Source organism: Echinops telfairi, unplaced genomic scaffold, assembly GCF_000313985.2.
Source record: "Echinops telfairi isolate 266 unplaced genomic scaffold, ASM31398v2 ScPeMD7_5592;HRSCAF=6446, whole genome shotgun sequence".
Taxonomy (NCBI): domain Eukaryota; kingdom Metazoa; phylum Chordata; class Mammalia; order Afrosoricida; family Tenrecidae; genus Echinops; species Echinops telfairi.
In genome coordinates, this window is record NW_022109491.1 from 12401666 (window position 1) to 12418216 (window position 16551).

At 46.2% G+C, this 16551-nt stretch overlaps 1 protein-coding gene across 8 annotated transcripts; it reads left to right on the plus strand.

The window, feature by feature from the left end:
* The first annotated feature begins 2650 nt into the window (after window positions 1-2650).
* Window positions 2651-15861, plus strand: OSER1 (oxidative stress responsive serine rich 1). Of its 8 annotated transcripts, none has more exons than XM_045295373.1 (6): window positions 2665-2738; window positions 4985-5040; window positions 5901-5962; window positions 7057-7174; window positions 11782-11895; window positions 15034-15861. In XM_045295373.1, the coding sequence occupies exons 4-6, from the start codon at window positions 7098-7100 to the stop codon at window positions 15722-15724; spliced, it is 882 nt and encodes a 293-aa protein (XP_045151308.1). In that variant the 5' UTR covers window positions 2665-2738; window positions 4985-5040; window positions 5901-5962; window positions 7057-7097; the 3' UTR covers window positions 15725-15861. The 8 variants fall into 8 exon arrangements, with proteins under 8 accessions (XP_045151314.1, XP_045151311.1, XP_045151315.1 ...); XM_045295375.1 differs by lacking the exon at window positions 2665-2738 and adding an exon at window positions 3098-3303; XM_045295374.1 differs by lacking the exon at window positions 2665-2738 and adding an exon at window positions 3392-4526.
* The last annotated feature ends 690 nt before the right edge of the window (window positions 15862-16551 follow it).

The window sequence follows — 16551 nt, forward strand, 5'->3', positions numbered from 1 at the left end:
AGAAATGTGAGTGAAGGGAGACAGCGGATGGTGTAAGACATGAAAATAATAATTTATAATTTATCAAGGGTTCATGAGGGTGGGAGGGATAAAAGAGGAGCTGATACCAAGGGTTCAAGTATAAAGAAAATGTTTTGAAAGTGATGATGGCAACATACATTGTTATAAGAGCTGTAAGAGCCCCCAATAAAATGATTTATTTATTTTTAAACGGTGACATGCTGGGGATGTCAGACTTCCTATCAGACAAGGGCAGAGTCAGCATCAGCTTCAGTTCAAGGCTGATTCCTGTGAAGCAGAGGTCAGCCGTGCGTTTAGCTCCCCAGCCGTTACACCAGTTCTGTCCGTGGCGCTATCTATTTCTCTGCCGGGTTTGAGAATTCATTGATATGGCCACACAGACCTCAAATCGGATACTCATGACTATGAGTCTTCTTAGGAAGTTTCAGGTTACAATTCAGGATAAGGAATGATTCAGGATACAGTTCTTTGGTCAGGGAAGTTCCTCAGCTGTGGCTAGGGCAGGCTCTTTGGGCCCATCAAGAGAGTGGGATGAGGTATAATGGGTTCTGTGGATTGGGGAGTCCACTGCAACCTTCTCTTGCAGGTCTCCTGATGCTGCTCTGTCTGCTTCTCTGCCAAAGCTTCTTGCTGTTGCCAGCGGTCAGCTTTGTCTGTCTCTCTGGTCTAATGGGCCTCAGCGCAGGGATCCCAGGTCCAAAGGACAAGCTCTACTCTTAGCTCTTCTTTCTTGGTGGCAGAAAGGTGCCCACTTTCTGCTGTTGGGATGGCTCACCTGATCAAACTCCTTGGTGGTCCACAAGCACCTTACGTGCGTATTATGCCCAATCCTTTGATTGGAGTTCTCACACCACGGCAAGGAAGGCCATGTAAAAGTGGTCTGTTGCATCAGTCTCTGGCACAAGCAACAATTTAAAACATCTTTCTCTAGTTTTATGACAGGTGTTTACTCAGGATACAAGAAATTGTAGATTCTGTTCTTCCCAGACATGGGTTGGGCTTTCCAGAGCCTCACTGCAGTTACAGTAGATGTAGCTAAAGCATCTGCAAGCTAGCAATTCCTGTTAGTTGCCCTCAAGCCTAGTCCTTGACTTGGGGCAACTGCTCCACAGGGTTTTCAAGGTTGTGATCTCTCTGAAGCACATCACCAAGCTTCAACTGCCAATCGTTCGGCTGGGAACCCAGTGCTTAAACATTTAACTACCCGGTAATCTCCAGTCTAGATGGTGGCCTAGTGGTTATGGGCTGGGCTGCAGGGTTAGCAGTTCAAAAGCACCAGACACTCTGAAGAAGCAAGATGAGGCTCTTCTACTCCCATAAAGTTACAGTACTGGAAATCCACAGGGGCAGTTCTACCCTGTCCTATAGCGTCGCTATGACAGCATGACTCCATGGCAGCCAGTTTGGTTATCGATAGATGGGGGTGGGTTCAGGTAACAACCCTCATCCTATATTGGGGCAGGGTTACCTCTTAGCCAACATCCGGTGGGAGAAAGGACAGAGCCGAGAAGCATGCTCAGTTCCCACAACCTGCCCAGGGGGTGGAGGGGGACCTGACACCTGAGCAGCTTTGTGAGTTACAAAAATGGGAGAGGGGGGGTCCAAGCAAACTGCCAGCCACTTGCTATCAGTCCATTCCGATTCAAGCCAACTGCTCCAAGGGTTCCCAGGGTTGTCACTTTGGGAAGCAGACTGCTGCCACACCTTTCACCCACCTTCTGGGTGGCAGCTAGTGCTTTAACGTTGCCTACCAGGTCTCCTTGATTTTTAAGAAAAGGACCCCAAATACCCACAGCAAATGAGCTGATTCCAATTCACAGCGACCCTATGCAGGGTTTCCAAGACTGTACATCTTTACAGGAGCAGACAGCTCCAGCTTTCTTCTGCGGAGCGGCTGGTGGCTTTGAACCGCTGAATGGCGCGCGTTTGAGGTTAGCAGCCCAACACCTAGTTCACAAAGCCCCTAGAAATCACCAATTTAGAGCTGCCTCAGCCCTTTTGCAAAATTTGCTGTGTATGCGCCTTTCTTTGGCGAGAGGATCTCAGAAGTTCGCCTGGTCGAGCCCAATGTCCCCACTGAACAGATAGGGAAACAGGCCCCGAGGCAGGTAGGGGGCTTCAAGTCCGTTCAGCTGGACGAATGCATCGCAGGCGGTCCAGATTCCAGCCTCAAAGCGTCTCGGCCGAGCGCCCAGTTCCGGCTCCTCAGGAGATGCCCCCACCCTGCCCTCACCGGGTGCAACCCCGTTGCCTCGCTGGCACCCAGGACCTGAGGACTCGGGAAGAGCAGACGTGCGGAAGCGGAGGCGCCGGGCGACTGCGAGGAACAACGCCTACTCACTCACCTGACCGAGAGGAGGAAGCCGGCACGCCCCAAAAGCTGGTCCGGAGCGAACCCAGGGCGGAGGGAGGAGGGAGCGAAAAGAATAACAGGAAATGACGCAAGGCGCACGTGCTTCGGAGAGGGGCGTTTGAGAGGCTCGGGCACCGCCCCGCGCCTGCGCAGTTAGCACCTGCGGCGCTGCCGAGTCACCGGGGAGGGAGGAGCGCGAGCAAGGGGCGGGGCGCGTGCGCGAGTGACGCAGGCGCAGTACGACTCCGGAGGCGCGGGCAGTCCCCTCCGCGGGTTTGGATCCGGGTCAGTCAGGCGCGGCGATCGGGGAAAGACGATCTGAAGTGACGGCAGTCGATCACCGGAGCGCCCCAGCTACGAGGAGGTAAGTACCGTGACGAGGCGGGGAGGAGCCGCTGCACCGCGTCTCCCCCGGAGGCCCGGCCTGGGCCCCCGGCGGCTGCCTGCGGGCCGTCCGGTCCGCGTCGCGTCGCCGGGCCGCTGACTCTCCGGGCCGGGCCTGGGCCTCCCGGCGGCCGCGGGCTGGATCTCCCGGAGCTCCACGCTCCTGCCCGCTCCCGCCTTCCTGCCTTCTCCTTGCGCCCGCCGGGTCCGGCTCCTCCGCAGCCTCCCGCCCGGCGCTGGCTTCCCCTTTTCTCGCTCTCTGCCCGCCCTTTGCCCCTTCCCGCCCTTTCCCCGCCGGTCTCAGCCCCGGTCTCGGTGGCCGCAACCCCGCTCCGGTCACCTCCTCCTTCTCTGGCCCTGGCCGGACCCTCCCCTCTCGTTCCGGCCCGGGGAGTGTTCCGAGATGGGAACTTTGAAGCTGGACATCTGGGGCGGGCAGAGCGAGGGCCTGGGCGCCCCCAGATGCTGACCTTCTTGAGCCCGCTTAACGGCGAAAGACCCCGATTCTGGGGGGACCGAATTAGGCCGTTCGAGGCGAGCCCCGTGTGCGTCGGGGTGGAGGGGGTGCGGAGAGGGGGTGAATGTTTTGTCCTGGGAGCCGGTGTCGCCGGCCCCTTCCAGAGGCGAGCCTGGCCTTTCCTCCGCCGGCGCCGGTGTCCGGGGTAACTGTTTCTAAGGCTTTGACTTCAGGATTCGCGTAGGTGCGGATCCTCGGCCTCGGTGTTTTGTTCTTTTTTGAAAGGACATAGAGACCTAGGCGTCTGGTTCGCCCTGGTTCCGCGCTCGGCTGGTAAGGAAGGTCGGCGGTTCGAACCGACCAGCCGTTCCGGTGGGAGACAGCCGAGTGGCGGTCTTCCTACCTAAAGAATGTCTCCTTGAGGAACCCCCTGGGGTCTGTACTGTAGGTGGCTACTCGCCGGCAGTAGGTCTTGGTTTGAAGAGTCTTGGTTAAAGCTTCATTATTTACTTTTAGATTGTGACACATGCGATTTGTTGGAAGCCCCCCGCCCCCGGGAAACCAGCCGTTTGTCCCCTTGGTGGAGGAACTCAGCAGAACGTTACCTGTGTTTTGAAAGGTTGTGGGAAACGTGAAGCAGAGCGCTGACCACCTCCTGAAAGGCTTTTTAAATGGGTGATGTTGGGGGGTGAGGGGATTCAGCTCTAAGAAGTCAGTGCGGTGAAAGCAGCAAGGATGTCTTCCACACATTCCCTGTTTATGAAGAAGCACGAAACCAACTCTCCTGAAGGGTTGTACAGCACCTGTTCTGAGTGCATGGGAAGCAGCTAGGGAGACCAAGGAGCATAAGGAGGCTTTTGTAATCACCGAAAAGCTCTGCTCTAGCTCTTAAGGTCATGGCTAAGATTTATCTTTGCCTAGGGTTAAAATAACAGGAAGATGAAAGAGGGTAATCAAAATGCTCGCAACTGAAAGTTGTTTAGATGGGTCTTGTGTGGAGCTAGGTTTTTGTTTTGGTCTGTTTGGATTTTTAAATGCTAGCGTTTTTGCTGTGTCCACAAGGATGTTAACCAAGTTTGTATTAAGGTTTATGGTGGCCACCTGCAATGCTGATTAAGCCAGCACTATATAATTAAAAATGAACCTACCTGGGTGCAAAGCTGGTCAGCGTCGTGTTAAAAGGACTAACTTAGAGTGTAAGCTCCCGGAGGGCAGAGATGAGACTCCAGTCCAGTCCTAGAGAAATGGCACTCACGTCTTTGTATCAGGTTCACACAGATCCTCAGCATCCAGGCGAGAGCCATGCACATGGTAGGCATTCTGGAAATATTTGTGGAAGGAATGAGTTTCTGTAGTGTATACTTGACGTGTTTACTGACTATTCCCCATCCCCTATACAACACACCCAGGTAAATCAAGCACACACGCAAGCCTGTAGCATGGATAGGAAACTAATGTTTAAGGGAGTTGTGTGGCTTTCAAAAAAAAAAAAAAAGATACAGAGTGTAGGTAAGTAGTGACTGAATGAATCTCAGTTCTGTACTTGTGAGGAGGTTCACTGTTGCAGACTGACTCAGAACTGTAAGCACCAACAGGTTGAGCCTTTTTCTGAAGGGCCACAGGAAACAGAAAAACTAGATAGCAAACTTTAGTTTTGTGTGGCCAGCAGGAAGAATTTGTTTATAGCCTATGATTGCATCCTGTTAGATACTGTGGAGCTTTGAAATATTCAAATACCTGACCTTTCTTCCCCTGCCTCTGGTATATAGGATGATATTGTGTAGTCGGAGGGATCCTACTTGAAATTCAGAAGACTTAGAAACTGGTAAGGATGCAATTGCAAAAATAAGTCATGCCCCACCCCCAACACACACGTGTTTTTGCACAGGTTAAGTAAATCAGAACAACGAGGGGCTTCAAAAAGTTTTTGGGAAAATGGAATGAAAAGATAAGGCGTTTACTCAGGGACAAGTTGGAAGGGTTAGGAAAGGAAGAGATATGCAAACAGGGAAGGCCCTGGGCTGAGAGCTGGGACACAGAGGGGTTGCTGTGGATGAGTGGAAACAAAATGTGTATCACCTGTTGAATGTATAACTGATGATCCGCTCTGTCAGCCTTTACCCAATTCATAATAACTTTAGGGGGAAAAGAGCAGTAATTTGTCACAACTTTTTTGAAGGTTGTCCCCCTCCTGCCCATGTGTGGAGAGTGTATTTAATTTTTTTCCCTATAATGAGTGAAAGGGAATAGTCTCGAGTCTCCTCTTTATATTCTTCACTGGTATAACACTGTTGCATTATATCCAACATTCTGACCCCTGACCTTTGGAATATTAGAGGTCTCACAATAACATCAAACTGATCCCTGAGAAATGAGCAGATCTGGAATCTCTGGACCCAAGGGTCCCCAGAAAGGCACCACGGTGCCTAAGGGGGGTGTGGGGGTGGGGTGGGGCTAGGGGTAAGAGGTTAGAATTAAAGAGGTAAGGTCAATCCTTTGCTTTAACATTTTCCTTTTCTTTTTGGTTCCCTGTGATATGTTCACAGATACAGGTGTGCTTATTATCTGTTGTAAGATTTATTATTCTGGGTGAAAAAATAATTTGGAGACTCAATCCAAAAACTGTATTAATCTGTTGGGTTTCTTTTTTGCCTGGTGCCTCTTCTTGCTTAAATAAAATTCAAGGTGAAAGGAGTAGACAACTTCAGTTTGACTGAGCTGTTTGAGTAACTGGAAATCATCTAAAGGTACATCTACAGAATGATTTATATATAGATTTATGTATATCTACAGAATGATTTTATCTTCCTACTTTTCTTAAAAACAAAAATTTCCCCCTATACTTTGAGTTGTAAGTATATAAGGGGCTACCCCCTCTCCCCCGAAAAATTTTTATTTTTCAAAGCTATGTATTAAATTTTTTTTTTACAAAGCAACCATATCACCTTCAAAGTACTCTATTACACGAAATACATTTGTCATATCTGTGATTCCATTCTTCCTCACCTAGTGGGAAAAATGCATACACGAAAGCGCTGCCCAGCGGAGCTTTTTCCCTTTGGAACAGGGGGGCACTCCCTCGTAGTTTGTGCACTTTTCATCTTGTTTAATATAAAGTATGTGATACTGTACATTAAAACAAAATCAGTGTCTCAACTTTATAGGTAGAATGGGGCCTAATCAGTAGTAATTGAAACATGTTTCTAATCCAACTTTTATCCTCAATTTTATCATGCTTTTATCCCAAGTTAACACCATGGTTACCTTTTTTTTTTTAAGTAGTTGGAATTTAACACCTATATCATTCCTTATTTCAATCACGTTACAGAATTGTACAGTCGCTACCACAATCAGTTTCCAAACAGCATTGTTATCTTATTGGTTATCGACACTAAAACACGCCTTCTTGAATATTAGTATTTTGAGGCTCGACTTACTTGAATCATGCGAGCTCAACTCGACCACTATTGAGCCTTGTTTAAAGAGTCAAAGTGCTCTAGATTTCCCTTTGCGTTTCTGATGCCAAGATGTGTGTGTGTGGAGGGGGGGTTTAGGCACCGTCAGATAAAGATCTCGTGACAAATTGAAAAGCAGAGGGTCTTAGGTGATGTAGTTCCCAACGCTTGGTAAAAGGATATTAGACCATTTAAATTCTATAGCAAATCTGCATTTTGTTTCCTCTGTATAACCTTGCTGTTTCCTAACTGTTAGCACTGTAATGCCCTCCGAGAAGTGTTTTCCTGATGAGCAGTAATAGTATCAGGAATGTGGATCTTCTGAAAAGCGCTCTATTTTATGTACTTGTTTTCACTTTGCATGTCTGCCTTCTTTTTTCTCTTAGCACAAACAGAAACATCCATTAGTAGTGTGAGAACTTTCACAATGAAATCTGAAGCCAAGGATGGAGAGGAGGAAAGTCTACAAACTGCCTTCAAGAAGTTGCGGGTGGATGCATCAGGGTAATGAAATGTTGTATGGTATTGGGGATTATTCATTTCTTACGTTTCAATAGTCCTTTTCCTCTGAAGAGCTTTCTTCATAGAATAACAAGATAGAAGTGTGGGTGGTATGGCATTCTACCAAATTCTCCATAGCATTGTTTTATTTTTTAAAAATTTTATTTTTAATTTTCCTAATTAAAATTTCAATGGTTGTGGGGTTTTTTCTCTGAACATAGGGTGTTTAGCTATCCTTTAACTTTGAAGATTTCCCCTTCTGTCTTCTTAATCAAAGCTTATCGAACACTGTCCCATCTGAGATTGCCTCCTGCCCTCTCAAGGGAGTCACAGTGTTTTTCACTCACAGCGAATTGACTCAATAGAAATCTATAAAGACTTTGTAGATTTCATGGGCTCTGATTGCTGAGCTGATCACTATGGAAACCTCTATTCAGTAGCATTCTGTCATGGAGATCAATAATCTTGGACCCTTTGGCCAGACTAATTAGAGCTCCTGCATACCAGCTGCTGTCTGAATGTTAATATACCCCTTTCTGCAAAATATTCTCTGCCCCCAATCAAAAGCTAGCTCAAGTTTTGAATGGACATAAGAATTTTCTTGTAAACTACACATTGTAAAACACTCCACAACAAGCTGTTACGGTAATGGTTAACATTTAAAACTCATTTCATTCCTAAGCAGGAGCTCTGGTGTCATCGTGTTTACAAGTTGGGACGTTAGCTGTAGGTAGTCAGCTTGAAAACACTAACTGCTCCTTGGGAGAAGATTGGACTTTCTACTCCCATAAAGAGTTGCAGTCTCGGGCACTCACAGGGGCAGTTCCACCCTGTCCTGTAGGGTCGGTGTCAGTATTGACTCAGTGGCAGTGAGCTTTGTTTTTTGTTTTAGTGTAATTCCTAAGTGCTGGGTTAGGTGCTTCGTATCCATACTTCATTTAATCTTCGCTACTTCCCTAAAAGAAAGGTAGTCTCGTAATTCCAGTTTATAGATAGGACCGAAATTAAATCATTTGCTAATGTCCACATAGTGAAGAAGGGTAGAACCAGGATTTGAACACACAGAGCCTGTCTCTAGAACCAGGGTGCTTAACAACTTATTGAAAGACAGTCATATTTGTGCCCATTCCAAAGGAAAGTAATCCAATAGAATGTGGAAATTATTGAACAATATCATTAATATCACCCTCAAGTACAATTTTGCTAAAGATAATTAGACATAGCTACAACAGTACACCCACAGGGAGCTGCCTGAAATTCAAACCACATTCCGAAGACGACTCCGGAAAAGGGATCCTGTTGCTGGTGGCTCTTGACTGGAAGCAGGTAGTACCAGAAAGATGTTTTCTTGACTGCAAAGATAGTCAACTGTGGATTTTAAATTATGAATTAGCATTGAGAATTCCATCCAGAACACTTAATTGTGTTTATGTGGAACCTCACATGGCAAGAGGCAGTAGTTTGAACAGAACATGATTTAAAACCAGGGATTGCTCAGTTTCTCCGCCATCCTGAGTGTGGTGTTGCTCCAACTTCACCATGTCGTCTCATAAGACTTTCAGGATCAAGAGATTACTGGCCAAGAAACAGAAGCAGAATCGCCCCATTCCCCAATGGAGTCGAATGAAAACCGGTAATAAAATCAGGTACCAACTCCAAGAGAAGACATTGGAGAAGAACCAAGCTGGGTCTGTGCCTCGGGATGGCACACATGACCGCATTTTCCCAGTCTCAAATCGTGTTGCATTAAGACTTTTGTCCTCATCTGATCAGTTGAACTTCTATTGGCAAATCTGGTTTATTCCTTGGTTTTTTGCTTCCTCGTCAAGTCTAACAATAAATAATGTAAGGCTGTTAGTTTGAAAAAAGACAAAAACCAGGAATCGTGTGCTTTTAGGGTTGTTATCTTCTCACCATACTTAACTCAGTCTGAATGCTGAGCGAATCTGAGAGGTTGGATTGTATGGAGAATTGTGGCACATCCCAGTTGGTGGAAGGTTTATTAACAACATGATGTGCAGATGACGAGACTCCGCTTGTTGTAAGTAAAAGGACTTGAAGCACTTACTGATGATGATTAAAGACTATAGCCTTCAGTGTGGTTCACACCTCAGCATAAAGAAAGCACAACCTCTTAACTGGACCAGTAACTATATGATAAACAGAAAAGCTCGAAGTTACCATGGATTTCATTTAATAAGGGTCTGCATTCAAGGGCCATGGAAAGAAAGTCGAGAAATAAAATGACGACTGATTGCATTGGGCACATCTTCAAAAGACCTTTAAAGTGTTTAAAAGCAAAGAAGCCAGTTTGAGGACTACGGTGCATCTGACCCAAGCCATGGCATGTTCTCTTGTCCCTTCTGCATATGAAAACTGGACCGTAAGGAAGTTTTTTAAGCTATGGTGCTGGCAAAGAGTACTGAAGCTATGGTGCTGGCAAAGAGTACTGAATATGTCATGGACTTACAGAAGAACAATCATATTTATCTTGGAGGAAGTACAGCCAGCGTACACCTAAGAAACAAGCATGAGACTTTGTCTCACGTATTGTAGAAATACTATCAGGGAGGGACCAGTCCCTAGTAAAGGACATACTTAGTAAGTGGGGGGTCAGTAGAAAGACCCTCAGTGAGATGGACTGACACAATTACTGCAACAATGGACCGAGCTCTTGTACAGAAGGTGCTGTGGGTTGGAACCAACTCGGTGGCCTAACAACAAAAACACAGATACAACACCCCTTAGTGTGTGAGCTTACAAAAATAACTTTGGGTACAGACTTCTTTCTGGGTGTTTTGAATGGAACATAGCTTTAAACTATTTACCTGCCCCTAAAAATTTCTTGGAACATTTAGAAAATTACCTGTATGATGCAGGGTTCAAAATTGTATATTTATAGTATGTGATCACCTGGGATCAAATTAGAGACAGCGAAGGGGCAATGAAGAACATCTGAGAGAACCAACAGAGTGGAAGAAGTGAGTCACGACCATGACTCAGCAGGAAAAGACTTGCGTACTGCAGCTTAGGCGTCTAGTTTAAATATTGTTGCTGACTTACACGTGGGACATCTGAGGGACTGACTCATAATGAACCAAACTTTGGCAGGAATTTAGCATGATCATGTTTCACAGGTCATGATTCCTAATTTGTCATATTAGGATAAATGTATATGTTATAAAACAATCGTTTTCCCTGATTGTAAAAGAATACATTGCAGAAAAATTCACAATAATAAAGGAAGTAAAAGTCACAGTTTATAGTCGCCACCGTTAACATTTTGGTGGTTTCTTACTAGACCATTTGTGTGGGATGTCAGACACCTTTTCTCCCCCACGTAGTTAAGATCATGATGTGCGTGAACGTGTTTCGTCTGTGCTATTTTCTCTGTACACGTTACAAACATTTTTTCAGATCATTAAAATTGTATTGTACACTTAGTTTTTAATAAATTGTTAATATACATTGTATAGATGTGTCCTAGCTTATATAATACAGCGTTTGTCTACTGTTGTACATTTGGCTATCCCACCTTATTAGTTTTAGTGGAAAATGTACTACATTAGTAGATAAATGTGTCTAACCCATTTTTATCAGCCTCACAGCCTGTGGAGTAGGAGCCCATTATGTGGTGTCCCAAGGCCTGGAAGGCTCCATTCCAAATCATTCACCTATCTGTAGGTCGTGAGAGTGTGGATCAGGGCTAGGGAATGTCTGGCCTCAGGGCCATATAAGGCCCTCAAAATCATCTATACTAGCTCACATCACCAAAGAGTGGCAATTCATCACATTCACTCCCTGCCATCGAGTTGAATCAGACTCACAGTGGCCCTATCAGACAGTGTGGAACTGCCCCTGGGGGTTTCCAACACTGCAGCTTTTTATGGGAGTAGAGAGGAGCCTTTTCTTTTTTCATCCCTGAAGAGGGGTTGGTAATTTCGAACTGTTGACCTTTTGGTTAGCAGTCCAACATGTAATCGCTACACCACCAGGGCTCCTGCCATCACATTAGGGGTGAATTAATGAAATGTTTGACTAGTATGGCCCAAGAATGATGTTATACATATTCAATGGCTCCTGGCAGAAAAAGGGTTCCTCACCCCAGTTAGAGGTGTTTCTGCCCCTCTTTTCTTCATGCTCTTTACCGTAACTTTGCTTTAAACTACAAAGGTGTAATTTTGAGTAAGTGATTTAAGATAATTTGGTTTTTTTTTTAAGTTGCAATCTATTTTTAAAAATGTACTTGTTTTCAGTTTTGAGTGACTCTTTAATTTTTACTCCTAAACTTAGTTTCCATAGCTCTAGTCTGAAGTAAGTAGTCACTGTCATTAGTTTTCTTGCTGTGCATAAGGCCTGAATTGTCCCAAATAAATGGCCTTTATAGTCTGCTACCTGGTTGTATGTAGGAACCATTTTTGGTTTTTTATTTTGCAGCAGTGGCCTTTTAGGGATCCTATTCGTTTGGTTTTGGAGGGAAAATGAGCATTTGGGAACTTGAAACTAGAAAGCAAATTTAGATATTGATAAAAGTTGTGTCTGGGTAAGCAAGAACTCTGAGGGCCTATTGTGCGGTTTTCTGTAGCAGTGAACCTGGTTGGCTCTTTCAGGTCCGTGGCAGCTCTGTCTGTTGGAGAAGGCACAGGCGTTAGAACGTCAGCCCGAACAACTACCGAGGACACCAAATCTAAAGCCACAGGCACCGCCAAAGACAGTTGGCATGGGTAAGAGCTGCTTATTCTGGGTGATTTTCATCCTGCCACCCTAACGTATGATTGATTGGTTTACCTTCCTGGGTGCCCGAGAACATGCTATTCGTGAACAGTAGTGTTAGTGAAGCCTTGGTTATGAGGATGATTCTTTGGATGGGTTGGGTCTTGCTGTTTGAGCTGGTTCAGAGTCCGTTTTTAACCATGACCTGTGTGTGCTTGAGAGGAAGAAAGTCCTGGCACTCCATTAGGAAAAGCAGCTATTGTAAACGCTATGGGTCACACGGTCCAACCCTCAACACATCATGGAGTTGAGGCAGGGCCAGTGTTATCTTCTGTTGTGTCTTCTGCACGGGGTCGCGATGAGGTGGCGCCACTGACAGCATCAGCTGTGTCCTTGAAAAGAACGGGCTTTCTCCAGCCACTGGGTCTTGCATTCTGAATGATACTCCGTAAGTCATAGAAGTGCAGAATGGTTTCCTCCTGGGGAACTGAAACTTTAATTACATAGTAGCATTTTTTGTTCTATTCTATACAATAGCTTTTGTTTTAAAGTCAATTTTGTATGGGTTAGCATAAGCTGATCCAGTTTGTTTGGGGTCATTGTTTGCTTACGATATTTTTCTCTCTTACTTTGCATTCATTTTATGTTTCTAAACCTAAGTGTATTTTTCACAAATACCATGTCGTCATGGCTGTGACTCAGTGGTTGGGGGAACTTGTTGTTGGCATAGTGATCAAGCTTGTTTGTTTTGGGGTCATTCTTAGAGCTGCCTTCTTCGCCTCAGAGTCTAGGACCTCTGGAAGGTGGGTGATGTTCTGATCTTTCTTGTGGCTGTGGAAGCCTTTCAGCATGACTTTTCTTTCTTCAAACCAATGACCTTCCGTTATTTATTGTTAAATCTCAGTGTGAAGAAACCAGATATTTGCCAGTGCAAGTTCAATTGATCAGATGGTGGCAAGTCTTAAGCTCCACATGATAGACTCTAGTGAGTCTGGGTAAATGGGGCTGTGCGTGCAGTCCTGCGGGGCACCTTCCAGAGCCAGCTTTGAGTCTTCTCCAGTGTCTCCTCTTAGAGTTATACCTGATCTTATGACCGGTGTTCAATTGAATCCATTGGGGAATGGGCCAATTCTGCTTTTGTGTCTTGACCAGGAATCTTGATCCTGAGAGTGTTTAGGAGATGGCGCTGTGAAGACGGGAACTACCACACTCAGCATGGTGGAGAAACAGAGAAGGGCGGCAGAGCTTTTCTTGACTTTCAGTGCCTTTGCTTTGGCTTCCGTTTCAGGAGAGTCGGGGGCTTTCTTCTTTGCCTTTGGCACCATCATCATAAAAAGCCACCACAATTAATTTTAGAACATTTTCTTCATTCTTGTATTCATTATTAGCTTCCATTTCCCCCTAACCTCATCTGACATAGCCCTAAGAAACTATTAATCCAGTTACTATCTTTACAGATTTACCTATATTCTAGATTTCATATAAAGAAAAATACAACTACCCCCACTCCAATAATAACAAAATAAATAAAGGAAATCTATCCAGAAAAAAAGCAGAAAATAATAAAAACAAGTTTAAAATGAGTCAAAAGGAGAACAAATGATAAGGGGTTAAATTTTAACCTAACTACAGCTGGATTAATCCACTTTGCACACTGAGAGAAAGGATATTCACATCCCTAGATCAGTGGTCAGAGGGAATTCACCAGAGGCTTAATCCATATGAGGACTTTGGGCCTTCACTATCATGCATAGCCTTTTGCAAACAGTTCTTAGAATTTAAATTGCAATACAATTCCCTCCTTTGGTCTTGGATTTTATTATTTACAACCCTTGGATCACACAGGCTGGTGTGCTTCTGTGTGGATGTAGCTGACCCCTCACTTAGGTGGCTGCTTGTTTTAAGACAAGCCTTTAGATCCCAGACGCTCTTCTTTCCGATAGCTGGACACCGTCTGTTTTCTTCACCACATTTTGCTATCATTAGCACCCATACGGTCAGTGATCTCTTCATGAGGGGAAATACTGGATGATGCCAAACTCACTGCCATCGAGTCGGTGCCAACTCATCGTGACCTTATAGGACAGGGTAGAACTGCCCCTGTGAATTTCCAAGACCACCCCAATGTGTAACCACTGTGCCACCAGGGCTTCCGTTATGAGGGAAAAGCCACGTTTAACCTAGTTCTCCTAGAAATGATCTGGCTACTTTCAAGATCTTCCTATATCTATAGTCTCTCATCCTCGCAAGGATTTTCTCAGCCAGTATCTCTTTAAAAAAGAGCACTTTCTCTTTCCTTTGGGGGCTCCAGACTTCCTACTTTATCTTCCATGTGTCTTTTACATCTTTCCCCAAATACTTAACCACCCACTCCCGTCACGTGGATGTGGACTCCCAGTGGCTCTGCAGGACACACCAGATGCCGCTTGGGTTTCCCAGCTTCATCTTTCGCCCATGAAGTGCCTGCTGTGCTCAAAGGGGGCTGTCTTTGCGGTGTGACTCGCTGCCACCAGGGCTGCTTCCTTCCAGGACAGGAGCCAGCCCACTTTGCTATAAAAGGCCAGAGAGTAGTTATCGCAGACTTTGAAGGCTATTGCTACAGGTCACTGACATGAGCGAGAGAACACGCCTCCTCGCTCACTTCTGCCCGTTGTCCTGGGTGGGTGTTCACATGGTGCTCACTTGGCTGAGACGTTCTCGGAACAAAATGAGCGGCCTGACGGATGGAGTGGGGTGCAGTGCTGGGGACAGTTTTATTCTCTATCGTGGTGACACCTAGATCTCGGCATGCCAGGGCATTTGCAGCATTGGCCTCACAGTGAGTGCAGCTGCTGCCCTCGGGGCCCGGGCACACTTCACAAGGCACAGCTGCAGTGGAATTGCCTGTGCAGCCCACTGGTCCTTCCTAGCTGTAGCCCAGAAGACAGACTACCCTTTACTTGGTCTATAGCTTGTAGCGAGGACATGGTGACATTCCTTGAGACTTAGCTTGAAAATGGAGACAGCCCATCTCTTGTGAGGGGAGATTCCATATATGACCTTAGCCTCATGACTTTGACAGGAGATAGATTCCTGACTTTCCATAATGAGCGAGACTGTTCATGAGGAAACTGCATATCACAACATCTTGTGTGTTTTTTCCCTCTTAGATCTACAAGGAAGTCTTCGAGAGGAGCAGCAAGAACCCAGCGCCGGCGACGGTCTAAATCTCCTGTTCTTCATCCTCCCAAGTTTATACATTGCAGTACATTAACTGCTTCTTCCAGCAACCAGCTGAAGCACAAAAGCCAGACTGAGTCCCCTGATGGCAGCAGTGGGCTGGGAATTTCAGCCCCCAAAGAGTTCACTGCAGGGGAATGTGTGCCGCCGCCTCCTGATACTACCCACATGGGGCCAGTCAACGAGCCTTTGCCAACTGTGGTTCCGGGGCTCCGGTCAGAGAGTACCAAGGAAGACTGCGCTGATGTCACCCAAGTCTCCCAAGCAAATCTCAAGGCCAACCATCTCTCTGACTTTGGGTCCGTTTCCAAGCTAAACCAGGGCAAGCCATGTGCGTGTGTAGGCAAGGAGTGCCAGTGTAAGAGGTGGCACGACATGGAAGTGTACTCCTTCTCAGGCCTGCAGAGCGTCCCGCCCCTGGGCCCTGAGCGAAGGGCCCCGCTTGAGGACTACTCCCAGTCGCTGCACACCCGGACTCTGTCTGGCTCCCCTCGGTCCTGTTCTGAGCAAGCTCGTGTCTACGTGGATGACGTGACCATTGAGGACCTGTCAGGCTACATGGAATATTACTTGTATATCCCCAAGAAAATGTCCCACATGGCTGAAATGATGTACACCTGATAGCAAGGAGCTCACTGCTCTGCTTCAAACCAATGAAGGGTTGTCAGATTTAGTTAATGGCAGACCTTCCGGCCACTTTGTGTGAGAAGACATCTCCTTCTGCTCACTGTGCTTGCAATAAAAAACATTTCTTGTCATCTCCGTTCATCTTCGTTCTTTAAATTCACTCTGTTCCTACGTACCCACTGAGGCAAGCTGACCTAAAAACCACACCCCTCCTAGCACAGTGCCCGGGAGGTGAAGACACCTTTGTTACTCTGGACTGGCAGCAGTGGGTATGGACGACAGGGTAAACACCTTGGTCAAGCTGCGCACTTTTCAGATCTGTTGGGTTGAGTGGCCAAGGACCCTCCTTTGAGATTTTATAACGGAACTGAACACTGGTCACGCTGTAGTTGCCGGCCCCAGTATTAGCAGTGATGTGACTGATTGAAGCCATCTGATTCAGTGCAAGAGTTGTTGTCTTTAAAAGCTTTCTTATGTTACTGTTCAACCAGAGATTAAAGTTTAGATTCACTGTGAATAAACTAGCTGGCTTGCGTGACTGCTTGAGAGAATCATTAACCATCACTCAGCCACAGTGGCTGCCGGCCTACCTGATCCGTGTGCTCTGAAGTCTTGGGAGAATGTTGCTTCTGGTGGGTGTGGTATGGGATTAGAAATGAGTGCATCTCTGCCTGGCGTTATGTGCCTGGTATACTTGTTTCTGTCTATCATCAGTGGCCATAGAGGCCTCTTAGACCCCCGCTTCAAATGTGCTGCGTCAGATTGTTTCTGCCCTTCCACCTCAAAACCAAACCCCCTGCCATCAAGTCCAATCTGCCTTG